Genomic DNA, 16,089 nt, shown 5'->3' with positions numbered 1-16,089 from the left:
ACTGAATATCAACGACAACAAGGTCATCATATGGGGCAACACATCACCTCTCTCCACTAAAAAGGAACTCTTTTAGAAACAATAGTAGAAAATACATTTAGATTTTGCTGTAGAGGCCACAAATGAATGACAGCCAGTCGGTCACGTCCTCATGTTTTTACAACTCTAGAGCAGAGGTTCTCAATCCTGATCCTGGGGACGTCCTGTCCTGCATGTTTTACATGTTGTCCTGCTCCAACACACCTGATTCAAATACACGGGTCGTTATCAGGCTTCAGCAGAGTTTACTGACGAGCTGACCATTTGAATCAGGTGTTTGAGCAGGAAAACACTCTTCGCTTGTGGCATACATTTCAATGTTGCCCACTCCTGCTCCCTAGTGGGTTCAGCCCTATGTACCCACATTTCTAAGATTTGTCTCAAAATGAAACCCTATGGCACCCTCCGGTGGAGGTTAGAGCAGTACATGATGGATGGATGGATGGATGGATTGAAACCCTATGTTCCAACATTTCTTAAATTGAGTGTCAGTGCAGTCTTGGAGCGAAGTCCGGAGTACATTTCACTGCTTGTTGTATGTTGTAAAGGTATTTCAATTTATGTGACAAATAAAGAATCTTGAATTTAATCCAGGACATTTTCAAAATTAGGTCTTGTGTTCATTATATTCACTTCAAATGATGCCCTATCCTATACCACACAATTTTTTGGAAGCACTTTAAATCGTTCAAAGAGGTGCATTTTCTCCCCTCAGTGGAAATCTCACGTTTAAGAGAGGCCCACAGGTTCTCTGTAGGGTTTAGGTCAGGTGAGGAATGGGGCTACGTCCAATATTCTGTCATATATGAGGCCTTTGCTGGCAACAGGAGTTTTTCTGTACCACTGCTTGACGAAAGTATGTTTTAAAAACTTCAACCCGAAAAGGTCCAATAGGTCAGCCTTGATAATAGCAGCCCATACCAGTACCCCACCTCCCCCTCGCTGACATCTGACTTACAGCAGAGCTCTGTGTTCATTAGTGATCCAGCCATCGTTCAATAAAACCTTTGAAAAATCAGTCTTCAGATATTTCTTGGCCCAGCAAACCAGTTCAACTTTTAAGTCTTATTCAGTTGTAGTGTTCCAGCCTTCCTCACCTGGGCCATGTCTCTGAGCATCGATACCTTAGACAGGTAGATTGCCTTTCTGCAATATGGCACACTTTTTACACACGTTTAAATCTCCCCGAGTCTTTAGCAGCTAATATGCATCTGTGTTTTCTAGCGACCCTGTTCAAACAGAACCTTTGATTGTGCTGTATTTTTGCCTCAATAGCTTAAGCTACTTCAAGAGCGCTGCATGAAAGACATTCTGTTATTTGTCCGAGGTGAAGAATCTGCTTAATAATCATGCATACCTTGATATAGGGCAGGGTTTCTCACTCCTGGTTCTGAGGAGCCACAGTCCTGCATGTTTCAGGTGTTTCCCTGCTCCAACACACACCTGATTCAAATGAATGGGTCGTTATCAGGCTTCAGCAGAGCTAACTGACGAGCTGACCGTTTGACACATGTGGCCTGATAATGCTTATATCCATTTAGCATTCAAGTATATATGACTTGGAGTTGGTAGATGTGCATTCAAGTGACAATACGGTGAATAATTGTGCAGTGCTGTGGAGCGTAGAGCTGACCTGGCTCCCAACATAAGTATAAAAGGCTCATTCTGGGGGTAATGAAAAACAGAAGTCATACAATCAGGTGACTATACATTTATAAAAATTAAGCATTGCTATTTTATGTTCAGTTTCTGTCAAATGAAAATATTTCCATCAAAAATGTACACAATGGACCCTTAAGTAACCTTCAAAGTGGATGTTTGATATCGTTACATCTAGAGGTTTTGAATTCAATTGGAAGAAAGTGCCTTGAAAATGCCCCATTTATGAAACAAAACAAATGACATTCGTCTTTTAATTACATGAAGGAAAAAAAAAATTTAAATAATGAAAATCAGCTGCTGCTCGTTTCAGAGATCTACAAGTAAAATCAGACGCAGGCAAGATTCCATGTTCTTTATTTGCTAAGGGCGCAATGCTTTTTTTTTTGTTATATTTCTGTGCACAAAAAACCTCACAAAGTGAAAGTCCACATCGCGACTGTAGCTCCAGAATTCAACGTCACACCATGGCCAAAACAAAAGTCGGCAAAAAACAGGGCGCAGAACTCTGTACAGTCAATATCTTCTTTAAAAATAACACAAGGACAAAAATGTTCCTCTTAAATCAAATTCTATTTTTAGTGAAATACAACAAAATAAATTCTATAAAATAAGAGCAAAATATTTAAATATAATACGGTGGGCAGAATATTTTCATTTGCAGGAGTATTTGGTATGTTTTAGACAAAAAAAAGAAAAATTCAAAAAATACACGCATTCAAGTTACCAATTAAATACAGTATTTACTGATGTTTACCTTTTACTCCTACAGAATTACAAGTTAGCTCGTGGTTGCAACATGACTAACCAGCTGCTATTCTTACGGTACAACCTGATGGGACCTGATCTCCATGGAGCGAGAGGACGAGGGTCTCACTGCCGCTCAGGATCAGACACTGCATCCCGAACCGCAGCCAGACGGCAAACCTAACCAGCTCCATGACAGAGAGGAAGCCGACGGGCAACAAATCTGTCTACGACTAGGCTCTATTGAAGAGACAGAAGCAAACCACACACAGTCTATTATACACCAGATAGCCCAGTGCAGCGATTCTGTTGCATATGTGTTTCATTTTTCAGAATTCCTATAGATGAAAGCTAAGCTGTCTATCCCATCAGAAGTGGTTGCCAAATGTTAAGTTGTAGGATTATGATGAGCAATTGAAAAGCCACTTATTCATACATTGATTCAAAATATTGCCCTCATTGTAGATAGGGTAGATGAGTAGAAAATAAAAACAAACAAAAAAACCTGAGGGTAACAACACCCCTCCAGAGATGTGGATTAAGAACAGCTTCAGGTTGTTATGATCACAAGTCTTCCCTCCCTTCGGCTACACTATTCTGGTGAGAAGCCATGCTAAATGTTACAGCATATTAACTAGAGCTTCAGAAAGGATTGAATTAATTACCAGAAAAAAAAAAGAAAAGAAAAGAAAAAGAAAGGCAATGAAGTTTCAGAACAATGTTGCATCACTGCTTTTTCACATCAACCAAACACCGTAGAAGTCCACCCAACCACTCCATATCTCACAATAAAACCAACCACAGCCTGTGAGTTGATTTGGGTCATTAAGTTGCCAAGGAGCTTAAGAATAATATTAATTATGATAATAACAATGCGTCTTTCTACAGTTGAATGACCAGTAACCGTCCGATGGTAGAACAAACTTTACTGCCGAGCATGGGTGATAAAACAAAGAGGAGTTGTTGTCTTTTTACAGTTTTTTTGGGCTTTTTTCTTTTTTATAATATCCATTTTTCTTTTTCATAACATCTGCAACATCTCCCAACAGCAAACCACACAGAGTTATGCTACTGGGGGACCTGAACAGTCAAAAACATTAAGATACTATGTACACCTTTTCGTCGTGTAGACAAGCGCATCAGCATCGTCAGCTCTGACTAAATATGTTTTTCATTATTAGAACTCTTGTCCGCTCTCTGGCCTCTGCAGCCACCAGCAGGCCGATGTCACACGCTCAGGCAGCCCCAGGCCAGGGAAGAGCACCTCCCTCATGCTGATAGGAGAGAGACGTGGCCTGGAGTGGGGGTGGGAGGCCTGGCTCTGCCCTGCCCTGGGGCCAGAGAGAGAGAGAAATAGATAGAGGCCGATGTGGAGCTCTGTTGACCAAAGGATGAGAGGAAGGAGAGCAGGACGATGGAGGCTCGAGGCACAGCAGAGGGGGGAGGGCATGTTACTCCTTAGGTGGGGCAGGTGCTGGGGTGGTCGTGGTGGTGGAGGTGGTGGCGGGGGCTGGGGCTGGGGTGACCTCCTCGGTGCTCTCCCAGTTCTCTTGTGCTCGCGGGCCTGGACCAGGAGTGGGACCAGGGCCTGGGGTTGGGGTCGGGGTCTGGGTCGGGGTCTGGGTCTGGGTCTGGGTCGGGCCGGGAGTCGGGGCAGCGGCGGGACCAGGACGCTGGGGGTTGTTCATGTGCTGAGCAGCAGGCCCGGTGTATGGCTGCCCATGGGGATGGTTGTTCTGTTTTGGCAGAGGGAAGCAGACGATAGCAGAAAAAATAATGAGCGACTTAAAAACAACTATACAGCGTATACATGTGGTGTGTCTCAGTTTGGATCAGGGTTTCTCACTCCTGGTCCTGGGGAAACCACTGTCCTGCATGTTTCAGGTGTTTACCTGCTCTAACACACCTGATTCAAATGGGTCGTTGTCAGGCTTCAGCAGAGCTTACTGACGAGCTGACTGTTTGAATCAGGTGTGTTTGAGCAGGGAAACGTAAAACATGCAGGAGTGAGTAACCCTGGTTTAGAGCCTCCTTTCAAACACGGTCTGCACTCTAAAAGTCTTTCTTTTTATTCTTAGTGTAGCTTACATTACCTGCATGGTGGATATGACATCAGTAGCATGATTTTACTCATTTGTGTGGGAAGACAAACAAAATCGCTTTCAGGCTATGTGGTATGACGCATTAGTTCATGCTCATCCTTGTACAAGAAAACAAACAAATAAAATACTTCTTATCTTCTATGTCACACCTTCACTATCAAAGAGTTACAAATGGATTTTGTGTGAGCACTTAGTACTGCATGAGGCCATTGATGAAAAAAAAAATAGTTCCCATGGTTACTGGCACCACTCAAGGCCAATGTGAGACGACATCTCTCTTTCATATTCATACTCGGTTCTTCTTTTATGGGTCAGTAAAGAGTACATCACTGAGCACCTGCTGAAACTGGGTGGTTCCAGGAGAATGTGGGTACAGAGACGTGTCCTCAGGTGGAGAAGAGTCTTGATCATCAGGTGCTTCCTGTTCATCTGGCTCCTGCAGGATGTGAGAGAAATATCACCAATTCATTTCAACATTCACTGAGAGTAATAAACAATCAACAGTAAGTGTGTATAAAGTAGGAATATCCTCGGTATTTGAACAAAGCAGTTTGTGTGATTTTAAGCTTCTTCATTTTAGTAAGAAATGGTTGCATGGGAAAAAGTCAAATGTCCAAGTTAATTATCTAGCAAACGAGGCTTAAATGAAATTTGATTGTGTGTGTGTGTGTGTGTGTGTGTGTGTGTGTGTGTGTGTGTGTGTGTGTGTGTGCGGATTCTACACCTAAGAGCTGCTGGTAATCTTTACAAAGCAATCGAATGCTCATGAATCTCTAAACTGGGTGCTCAAAACGGCCATTTGTATTTTTTTGTAGTTGAATTGTAAGCAAAAATCTAATGAATTACTGTAGTAAAATGCAGTATAACATATAAATAACAAATATTGCTTCATTAGCAGTCATAATTAACATTTAAGTTAAACTGAAGCGAGGTTTTCATACAGATGCAGAGGGAACCACAGCATTAAACTGGGATGGAAGACAAACCTAGTATGTACTGTTGGATATTGCTTTGGCAAGTAAGTAGGACTGGGCAACAGAAGAGCAAAGATCTGTGCAGCTGAATTACAGGCTTTCTTAAGCCATTTGCAATGTATAACATTTGCCTCCTCTCACCAGCAGCTACAGGCCCTTTGCACAGCAGCCATTTTCACATGTTTTTGCACCAATGTTATTGATCACATCAACAGTGACTCAGTGATGTCCTGACATACATGAACTGAACAGTGAACCAGCATGAAACTGAGAAAGCTAAAAAGGAACTCGTCCATCATTCATTTGTTTACTTTCACATGTGATTTTTGCACCGTGTCAAAATGGCTATTGTGCAAAGGCCCCAACAGTGAGATATGCAAAAGGAAAAAGTAATTTAATAGTAACAGCTTTGCCACTGCTGATGATGCGTCTGTGCTAACCAGGTATAAAACACCTCGGTCCTCTTGAAATTCACAGGTTATTTATAGTGAAGCTTTAGAGGCCCAAAATGGTAACCGATTACTGCTACCATTTATCGTTCCAGCAGTTTGTAAAAACAAAGCCTTATTCTAGCATCTTATATTATAATTGTGTCCAAAAACAAAGGAATTCAACATAAAAATTGGGTCAACAATTGACTCAACATGGCACATGTTCCTAGCCTCTGCCTTAACACTGGTCAACTTTTAATAGCCTCCGTTCTTTAAGTAAAAATTTGTTTCATTTCCTTCCTTAATGTCGTGGTGCCTGGAATACTGACCTTCCCTGGGCTTCCCTGAGTACACTTGAGCTGTGTATGGAATATTACAGGAGAAGTGTGTCATTTGACTGGATTTGTCAACATAAAAATACAAGTTAATTCTTTTAAGTTAAATACAAACAAAAAAAGAAAATATCTGAATGCATTGTGAACTGCAGCTATTGATACAAAACATTTTCAGCATAGTAAACACGTCAGTAAACAAGGTTATAGCTCAGGGTGGATATGATTTACATTTATTGGTTTGTTGAAAAGGTAAATTCATGTCCTGACATGATGTGGTAAACATCAGCTCCAGGTTAAAACTCCTCTGACTTGTGTCATTCAGTATTGACGTGTGATTTTTCTGTTACTTTCACCACTTAACATCATTGTTTACATGTTCAAATAATGTGGGTCAGATGTTTTTCTGCAATTTTGAATTCATTTATTTTCAAAATGAATGCATCTATTATTTGATTGAATTTGTATGTAACAGAAAATTCAAAACTCCATACTGATGTTTGACTTGATCCAATAAGTCTAATGCTTTTTACTGTACATCACTTAATCACATGTCTATTTACAGATTAGACAAAGCTTTGATAATAGTTTGGCTTTTTAAAGCACAATCCTTAACACGTAAAGACAATATAAATCTCAGACAGTGTGTGTATATGTGAAGAAATTACAAAGTCAATTCCATTACCTCTTCAGGACAGAGTTCACAAGCCTTTGCCAAAGTCATACGTGCACTGTGTGAGCGTTCCAGGAAATATCCGTTGGAGGTCTCATTGCTCTGAACTGGAGGAGACCAGTTGTTGTAGGTGTACTGAGGGTTCCCTGTGTATGGTCTCCTCTCCAGCTCGTCCCCTAACCACTCTACTGCCCACGTCCACTTTCGTTTCAGGTCACCATTACTCTGTGAGCACATGCAGAACATTATGATTAGTACATTATGATGCAGGAGGCCTTGTATCTTTTCAGAAATACTACTAATATTAGTAATAATAATAATCTACTTATAGTTTGTAGAGATGTATGTACTGATATTGTGAGTATGGGGAAAAATAAATACAAGAGAACTATCTCTAGAACAGTTTGGTTCCATTTCCGTTCGTCCCACATTATCAGACAGTAACAACTGCCATGTTTCCATCACGGTATGGTTCAGTTTGGAACGACAAAGCCCAGGGTCAGGTTTGCGTTTTGACTGAGAACAGTGCCTTTACTTGGTAGTCATGGTTTGGGCTGTGCCCAAGGGAAGGGTACCAAACATGGGGAAGGGTACCAAAATGGAACGGTTGGGGGTCGTTATTTTGGTACTATTCCTAATGAAAACGCAAAAAATATGTATGGAACAAAACCAAACTATTCCAACCAGCTATGGCTAAATTCATATACGAGACCCTGATTTAATTCATGCATAAATGATATGTCCATGAGTGAGTACTGTACTTGAAGGATCTGATAAGCCACAGAGCAGTTGCTGAACAGAGCCACCATGCACTTGATGCACTGGTAGGCCCTTTTCTGGTAGTGGTTCTTAGAGCGCTGGATGGTGTCAAACAGCCCATCTCTATCATCTGGAATTCCCTTTAGCACATTGTGGATCCTGCACAAACAAAGAGAGAAAGGGGAAATTTGAAGCCGATTGCATTCAAAACTGCTCAAATATTTAATAGAAATTTGATTGTAAAAAAAAAAAACTGGGAACTGTGAAACTTAAATGGACAGTTTAGCAATTTGTCTGACCTGTGTGTCTGCCACGAGTCCTCGATGAGGAGGATCTGTAGCAGCAAGTCCAGGTAAGGCCTGAGCTCATAGGTGTAAGAATACGCCACCTGCCAGAGCAGTTCACTGAGCACAGTGGAGGAGAACTGAGGGTTCTCCCAGCAGCTGAAGCGAAGCAGCTTCACCGTCTCCTCAGAGTTGCTGCAGTCTTCAATGATCTTCTTCACGTAGCTTGTCCTCACAAACAGGATCTCTGCCACCAGCTGCTGCACAGGCATCACTGAGGCTGTGAGGTTGGTGTCTCCATATGGGTTAGGAAGAGGAGGATTACCTGAAAGGGTAGAGAAGACATTTAGAGAAACTCTGACCTGAAATGCATAATAAATCCATTTAGCCAGTGTCTTCATTCTTAATCTCTGAAAGCCCTCAGCTCCAAGCTCCGTTTACACAAAACAGAAACTCAGAGAAGCTAGTTTGTCAGTCACTACATCCTGAGCAAGGATGAATCTCTTCATTGGGCTCAAACTGTCAACACCACTACACAACTCTTACACAAGTCATTACTGTTCGACATCAGCTGAGCTCATATCACATTTTTGCGGCCAAAGACTCGGACACACTCACCATTGATAGAGGACTGCATGCGCGAGGAAACATCACAGCAGCGGACCAGCTGGGAAACCACAGTGTAGAGCTTACCCAGCTCAGCGTATTGGTATTTGATGGGAGGGCCAGGACCCTCATCCAGAGCAACCAACATGAACGTTGCAGGGACATTCAGCTTTAGCAGCTGAGTCTTTTCTGCCAGACCTGTAGGGAAAGAAGTAGTGAGCAAAGAGAGTAGCATTTTAAGCCATATAATACAAATCATACAATGTAAAAACCGGAAAACGATTCACAGGAAACAGACGTACATGACAGGTGGGTAATGACTTTGTGCTCCTTACCCAGATTGGCGTACATGACAAAGAGGTTGAAGTACTGCTGCAGGTGACGGCCGTGTTCAGAAACCTCTCTTCTGAGCAGGTTGAGTACAGCTCTTAAAAGGTGGTCACTTAGACTAAGGTTATCACAGCCCTGATATACAAACACGGAAAACAACACAGCTTTAAATGGTGAGAAACTGCTGGGCAACTTTCTTTAACTTTTCACTGTATATCATGCAGACTATATAATTATTATAGACAGACACTAACCTGAGTTGAGGGTCCAGGTGAGGCAGTGGGAGAGGGGCAGGGGCCATCTTGCAGAGAGAAGTGTGCGATGAAGACAATGAGCTTGGCAAATGCACCACGGACCTCAGCACTTGGGCACTCAAGCAGGTATTCAGAGAACCGGTTAGGGTAAGCAAACAGAACGTTGTGTGCAAACCAATAGCGTACATTCTTGCTGTGTCTCAGCAGGATGCAGAGTGCGTCATACCTACAGGGGAATACGAGGAGAATATTTTTGGAGACTGGCAAAATAAGGGAAGAATTCAAAGATTCAGAGGCAGACAGAGCTTACCAGTCACTGGCAGGACCCCGTACTACCTTCTTGGTGTGGAAACCTGTGCTGAAGAGGAACCTAGCAGCCAGCTGAGCACTTATCATAGCAATCTCCTCTGCCTCTGGCAGAAGATGGTCTTGTCCTGATAAAAAAAAAGTTAACACAACAACATCAGCTGACAATCATTATGGCAAATGCACATTGCAGCCTGCAAGGGGCAGAACAGATTTTTTGGAAGTGTAAACGAGCACACTGGTTTTGCAATAAAATATCACTATGAGGTCATAGAGCAGACTTTGAGCTCCATGGCTACTTATTCTGAATTTATTTTTAATTTGTCCTGTGCAACTGTGTCACCTAATCAGAGGATTACAAATAAAACAATTGTGGTAAAACTAGCTAGTTAGGTAAAACTAAAAGTTTGAACTTATTATCATTGCTCTTACTCCAGTGAATCACTGTGTAGAGTCACCACAATCACAAATGTGATAGTCAAACTACATAACGACTACTTGGATACATCATATTGTGTAATAAGAGATACTGGATTCCAGAAAAACACAGTGAAGCATTGACATTATCATTCGATCCATTCCTGTTTTTCTAAAAGCAGAATCTGAAATGAAACTTAACACAAATGGCTGCACAGCTAGTGGTAACAATCAGCTCAGAATGACACAGCAGCTTTGGGGCTCAGAGAATGTAAGCTCCAAAACAATGCGTCAATTGTCTGAGTAAAGCCAATCAATAACATCATACTAGGTCATCATGTTAGGTCAGGAGTTGGGTCTTTTCAGATGGAATAGAAAAATGTCACTGCTACAGCAAGGGAGGAGTCTCAAAGTGAGGGATTGGTTGTGTACACATCAGTTAAACTTACACTGAGGCATATTTATAATTATCTGAATTATTACATCAAGATAAAACACCTCAGTGATAAGTCTGCACTAAAACAGTAATTCCTTGTTATATAATTTAATAATATACCCTTGTTGGTGCAAGCCGCATTCATAATTCATTTGTGTTTAACATATTCCCAGCAGGCCATAATGTAAATCTGAGAAATGCATATGAGAAATAGATGAAACTAAAAAAGCAGCTACAATATTTGTAAGGGACTAGAAATTCACATTCAATTAATATTTAAGAGTCATGGCTGGAGGAGGGACATGAGCTGGAATATATAAAACACCAGTATCTCGTTTAATGTAATATTGTTGGCTACATGGCCTTGTGCATGTCGTCAGTGTTGCATTAAGTTGCTGTTGCGGTGTGCGTGTTTCATTTCATAATAATTTCAAGCATTATTCAACAAGTGTATTGTTAAATACCATGATGTATTCTCCCATGTTCAAAACAACGGATCCGTCTCTTATTCACCGTTTTGTCTGTTGCTTGTTAATAGTATAATTTAGGATAAACACTGTACATGGAATATTTCTGCATTGCTTCAACACCCTTGACTCAACATCTTAGTATAGATTGAACAGCTAATCTACATTATTTTAATAATTAAGGGCCATTGTATATGTTTTACATTTAAAAACCCACTTTACATCCAACACAGAAATGATGCTTACCTGGAGGAGGGTTTAAATAGACACTGTTACAGGTCAGAAGTTTCTTAATGAACTGGAAATATTCCAGGCTGTATTGCATTCTGTTGTGCATGAACTGGACATTCTGCTTGCGGACACTGCACTCAATGACACCAGGCATCTTGACCTGATGTGGCTTGGTGGAGGAGATGGTCAGCTCTGAGATGTATTTCACAAGCTCACTGTCCTTGTCCAATGAGTCCATTCGCTCATAGAAAAGGATGTAGGCATTCCACCAGCGCTTCTGCCTCCGGTACGACATCCTTTTCATCATATGATCAAACACCTCCCCCATGTACTCTCCTCCAAAGCACTGGTTCTTCATCTCCTCTTCATCGTCCATTTTGCACTCAGTCACATCACCATCATCAAACTTATACCAGCGGTTCCTTTCTCCATCACCCCCATTCCTCTGGATTATGTAGGAGTAGTAATGTCCACCACTGGCCTGGCCTGAGTGGACCAGCACTCCCACCAGACGATATTTGGAGCTACCCGGAGGTGTGGGTTCAGAGGGCTCATTCTGTTGGATCACCTGGTTCTCCGGATTGACGTCATCGCCCTCCAACTTAGCCACACCAGCTACAGTGTATGGCTCCATGTCCAACTCCCTGGGGAACTCAAAGTAGTCATTGAACTTGATGGCACACTCCCGTTCCCAGTCGTAGTCAAAGCGCTTCAGCTGGATGGCCAGGACTGGTGGCAGCTTCTTAATCAGCAGGCGCTTCACCGTGTCCACCTGACAAGAAGATCAAATATTATTATCTCTCTGGTCCATTATTAAAAATGACTCCTATTTTATCATAGCAAATTGGCTAGCTACGAGGTGGGTCCGCCATTCTCACCTTCTTATTACACTTCTCACAGTGGTAGGCGTTTGCTCCCTCCAGCAGATCTCCTTTAACATACTGTTCCATGGAGTCCAACAAGTTCTGGTGGTTTCTGATGTCTACATTGAGCGTTGTGAATGACTCCTCACACTCATACCTGACAACACAAACAATTACTAAAGAAAAAGAACTGCAAGATGCTTTACAGTTGCAAAAAGACTGCACTCACCTGTGGGGGCATCCCTGACAGATCTTCTGGTCAGCAAATGATCCTCCAAGCACTTTACTGAGCATAGCGGGGTGGCCCAAGGCTTTCAGAGCTTCATCCAGACTATCCACCAAAGAGTTGAAAAACTCGAGAGCATCATGCTGCTCTCGCAAGTTCACTGGCTCACCCCATAACCTAATGACAATGTAACACTCACTTAGATATTTTTAAATAAAACCAGTGCCAATCTTGCCAAACAAGTGAAGCTTTGAAATACCTGAACTGCTTCCAGAATCCCCTAGGGACATAGTACTGCAGTCTGGATGCAGCTAAATGGCCAAAGATGACCTGTAGGTGGCGAAGGACCCCAATGTTGTACTCTTTCCTGTCCTCCGACTTACTGGAGGGCTTATCATCAAACTGATGGTGGTAGCTGAACACCTCATCTCGAGGATCCACATTACTCTGTGAAGACAAAATGTGCAGATGAAACATAAAAACCTGTCTTACTGAGCCCACACTTGTCAATTCATTTTCAGCTATCATGACATCATCTCGGGAGGAAGAAAGCGGTTTAGGTCTCTGAAGCCATTGTAAATGCTTGGTAAAGTTTGGTCAATTCTTAGAAAGAAGGAAGCCACTGGTGAACTCAAATTCAAAAAGACAAGTGGATGATCGCTGAATTCTTCTGATGGTGAAGGAAAAAAAACATTTACAACATCCAGCCAAGTCAATAACACACTTGAGGAGATAGGCGTGTAATTGTCAAAGTCTACAATCAAGAGAATTAATGAATATAAATACAGAGGGTTTACAACAAGGTGCAAACTACTGCTAACACTCAACAGAAAGACTTTAAAATAAAGCCTGCAGAATTCTGGAAAAGATTCTCTGGATAGATGAAACAAAGATTAACTTAAAGATAAAAGTGTGGAGAAGGAAACTGACCAGCTCAGGATTCAAAGCATACCACACCTCAGATTCAGCCAATTTACAAAATTGACAAGATGGAACTTCACATTACAGATGAATAATGACGCAAAACTGCAACAGCAAAACAAGAGCTTTTAAAGGTAATGAAATGGAACGTTCTTCAGTGGCCAAGTCAGTCACCTGACCTCAGCCCAACAGAGCATGCTTTTCAGTTACTAGAGACTAAAATGGAGGCAGAAAGCCCTGCAAACACGCAAACTGACGGCGACAAGGAGGGAGGAAACTCTGCATTTGGTGACATCCATGTGTTTCAGACTTCAGGCAGTCATCGACTACAAAGGATTTTCAACCAAGTATTAATTTGTCCTTTTACATTTGAGTGTCTGAAAATGGACAACAACTTATTCAAATGTTTATAATTTCTCAAAAATTAATGAATTTTTTTTATTCAATCCCTCAAATTAAGGCTGAGAGTCTACACTTTAATCACATCTTGTTTGTTCCATTTCAAATTAATTGTGGCGGTCCACCGAGGCAAAAGACAAACTTTAACTTCTTTCTTGCACACAATTCAAGCACTTTCAATGAACCATGTCTATTTAATTTTTTAAACCTTACAAGGGCCAAGAATAATTTGATGTTTTTTGTAACTTTCAAGGATTTCAAGGACCCGTGGGAACCCTGAGCAAAATATTGCAGCACAAACACAATCAATACCTCATTCTCCTGCTTCTCATCCCCCGACATGTCATCATCCACATCGGTGCCTGTGCCCTCGATGGCCAGGATGCCATTGCGGATAGGAGGGATCATGTACAGCTGCTGAATGACAGAGTTCATGTAGCAGGTGGCTCCAGCATTCTTCAGACCTACAAAGCCCTTGTTGGGCCGTGGCCCCACAGGAGGCAAGTACTCCCACTCTGTCAATGTTTCACACCCTGGAAAGAAAGTGAGCAGTTACAAAAACCGTAAATTAGAAAATACAGCAGTAGGATCCAGCTTTAAATTTCTTCACTGGTATGTTCCTACCTAAGTAGTACATGTCAGTCAGAGTGTCCACTATCTGTTTGAGATTGCGAACACAACCGACAGCCAGTGCCACCAGGAGCTCAAAGCCAGCATTGATTGAAGCAGGGGTGCTGCATACTGGGATTGCCTGCTCTGTGGGGAACTCCCCACTCTTCATGTACTGCAGGTAGACGTTTGATGCTGGGAAAATGAAGTCATCAATCAGCTCCTAACCAAGAGAAGAAGAAATTTAGTTATTCATATCAAAAAGAGGACATTTTCCTCCTTATATTACTTATTTTTCATACAGTATGTTGATTGTACCTTAATGAGGTTTGCTCCTCCCTTCTCACAACCAATGTAATATTTCTTCTCTGGTGTCTGGAAGGCTAGAAGTTCTTTGGTGACTCCAAGGTGGCCCTCCAGGATGGTGTCCTCCACACCTGTCTCCCCTGTCCTCTTAACCTCATCCTTTGAAATACAAATGTTTTTTATTATTATTTCTTGTCTTTTTAAGTGGCAGACTACAGCCCACTGCACAAAATATCTAGGCATCAAAGACACATATGGTAAATATGCAGCCTTACCCTTATCCGTTTCAGCCAGTCAATCTCGTTGTTGAGCAGCACCTCAGCATTTGGCAGGTTGATGTTGCTGTTGTAGGCATAGTTCAGCAGATGTCTGAGCAAAATGAAGTAATCCCCAGCATATTTGGCCCGCTCCTTGGCCGTACTCTGGACATTAACATGGACAATCAAGTTAAATGATACTGTTATAATTCATATAATCATAAGTTCGAAAAAGGACATGAAACATATAACCACTTACCCCTAGCACAGTGAAGAGGAGGGTGATAAAGAAGAGGAGGGGTCGATGGCCCATGCAGCACCGAGTTGCCATTAGGAAAAACTGCTCCTGGGCCATCTGACGAACAGATCTATCAAAGTAGGATAGGAACATCATCATTCTCTTCAAACTACAAATAACTGTATACATAATGATGAGGTCCTCTCCATTTCTGTCATTTATGGTCCAGTAGTTGGTTGGAAAGCAAAGCAATTTACGTACTTGCTATGGCAGTGTAGCAGCAAGTCGATGATGAAGGTCTGCCAGGCTTTCTCCTTACTGAGTGTGTCCAAAGCCGTGGGCATGAGGGCAAAACATAACGTCATGACTTCCAGGGCCTCGCAACACACCTGCTCATCCTCCCCATCTGGCTCCTTCGCTGCATTTGTCTAATAAAGAAAAAAAATGGAAGAAATGAAACAGCTTTCAACAATGGGCAATGTGGCACCAAGTTTTTCACAGTCATGCCTGCCTCTGAGGTTTTACAACAGGTTTATAACAAATATATTATGAACTGCTGTGCAGCAGAGACTTTGAATTGTTACTCCCATGCCCCCCTTCTTATTCAACTAAATATAGTTGTAGTGGTTTCTGAAAAAGTTTGTCTCTTTGGCAGTCAGGGTATGTTTAGCAAAACTTTTCAAAATAACCAACTAATATTTACCTTCTCGTATATCTTGCTGATTTCTTCATTGGAACTGAAGACGAGCTGCACTGTACCGCAGCCTGAAGCCCACACTATCTTCTGTACTGCTCGGATCACACATATGTCTGGGAGGTATTTTGATGTCTGAAAGAAATTCTGGACAAAAGTCCCATAAAAATTGACGTTACAACACAACCAACATAACATATCTTAATACGATTTACATTGTAACCATTACATCACAAAATGTCATACAATATCTAACTAAAATTATTTATCCTTGCTAGTCAAGGTTATTTAAATCTTTGTTACCTCATCAGAAATCTGCTGAGCCAGGCGGATGGCTACGTTGCGCAGCATGCACTCTGAGGCAGGGTTAGGGATGTTCTGCAGGGCACTCTGGAGGACCAGGGCCTGGTCATGAGTGGCCTGGTTAATCTGAAAACAATACAAGGCAGACGATGAGTGTGGAGAAAGATGGACGACATGTCAACATCTGAACGGCAGTCAAATATTAGAGAACGATCTACAGGTATGT

At 41.8% G+C, this 16,089-nt stretch overlaps 1 protein-coding gene across 4 annotated transcripts in view; it reads right to left on the bottom strand.

The window, feature by feature from the left end:
* Positions 1-1,972: 1,972 nt before the first annotated feature.
* Positions 1,973-16,089, bottom strand: part of usp9 (ubiquitin specific peptidase 9) — a 33,279-nt gene continuing 19,162 nt past the window's right edge. For all 4 annotated transcript variants that reach the window (XM_083890400.1, XM_083890399.1, XM_083890402.1 and 1 more), the window contains 22 exons: positions 15,864-15,989; positions 15,570-15,707; positions 15,128-15,294; positions 14,888-14,996; positions 14,647-14,793; positions 14,384-14,530; positions 14,081-14,288; positions 13,769-13,989; positions 12,396-12,583; positions 12,140-12,313; positions 11,926-12,067; positions 11,063-11,819; positions 9,501-9,624; positions 9,191-9,416; positions 8,942-9,071; positions 8,619-8,804; positions 8,016-8,325; positions 7,719-7,875; positions 6,970-7,182; positions 6,282-6,311; positions 4,885-4,983; positions 1,973-4,181 (listed from right to left, as the gene is read on the bottom strand). In XM_083890400.1, the coding sequence (XP_083746526.1) occupies positions 3,897-4,181; positions 4,885-4,983; positions 6,282-6,311; positions 6,970-7,182; positions 7,719-7,875; positions 8,016-8,325; positions 8,619-8,804; positions 8,942-9,071; positions 9,191-9,416; positions 9,501-9,624; positions 11,063-11,819; positions 11,926-12,067; positions 12,140-12,313; positions 12,396-12,583; positions 13,769-13,989; positions 14,081-14,288; positions 14,384-14,530; positions 14,647-14,793; positions 14,888-14,996; positions 15,128-15,294; positions 15,570-15,707; positions 15,864-15,989 (4,284 nt within the window). In that variant the 3' untranslated portion in view covers positions 1,973-3,896. The remainder of the gene's footprint in view (positions 4,182-4,884; positions 4,984-6,281; positions 6,312-6,969; positions 7,183-7,718; positions 7,876-8,015; positions 8,326-8,618; positions 8,805-8,941; positions 9,072-9,190; positions 9,417-9,500; positions 9,625-11,062; positions 11,820-11,925; positions 12,068-12,139; positions 12,314-12,395; positions 12,584-13,768; positions 13,990-14,080; positions 14,289-14,383; positions 14,531-14,646; positions 14,794-14,887; positions 14,997-15,127; positions 15,295-15,569; positions 15,708-15,863; positions 15,990-16,089) is intronic.

This window comes from Microchirus variegatus (genome assembly GCF_963457635.1).
Source record: "Microchirus variegatus genome assembly, chromosome: 5".
In the NCBI taxonomy this organism is placed as follows: domain Eukaryota; kingdom Metazoa; phylum Chordata; class Actinopteri; order Pleuronectiformes; family Soleidae; genus Microchirus; species Microchirus variegatus.
This window is presented reverse-complemented; position numbering and strand designations above follow the sequence as displayed.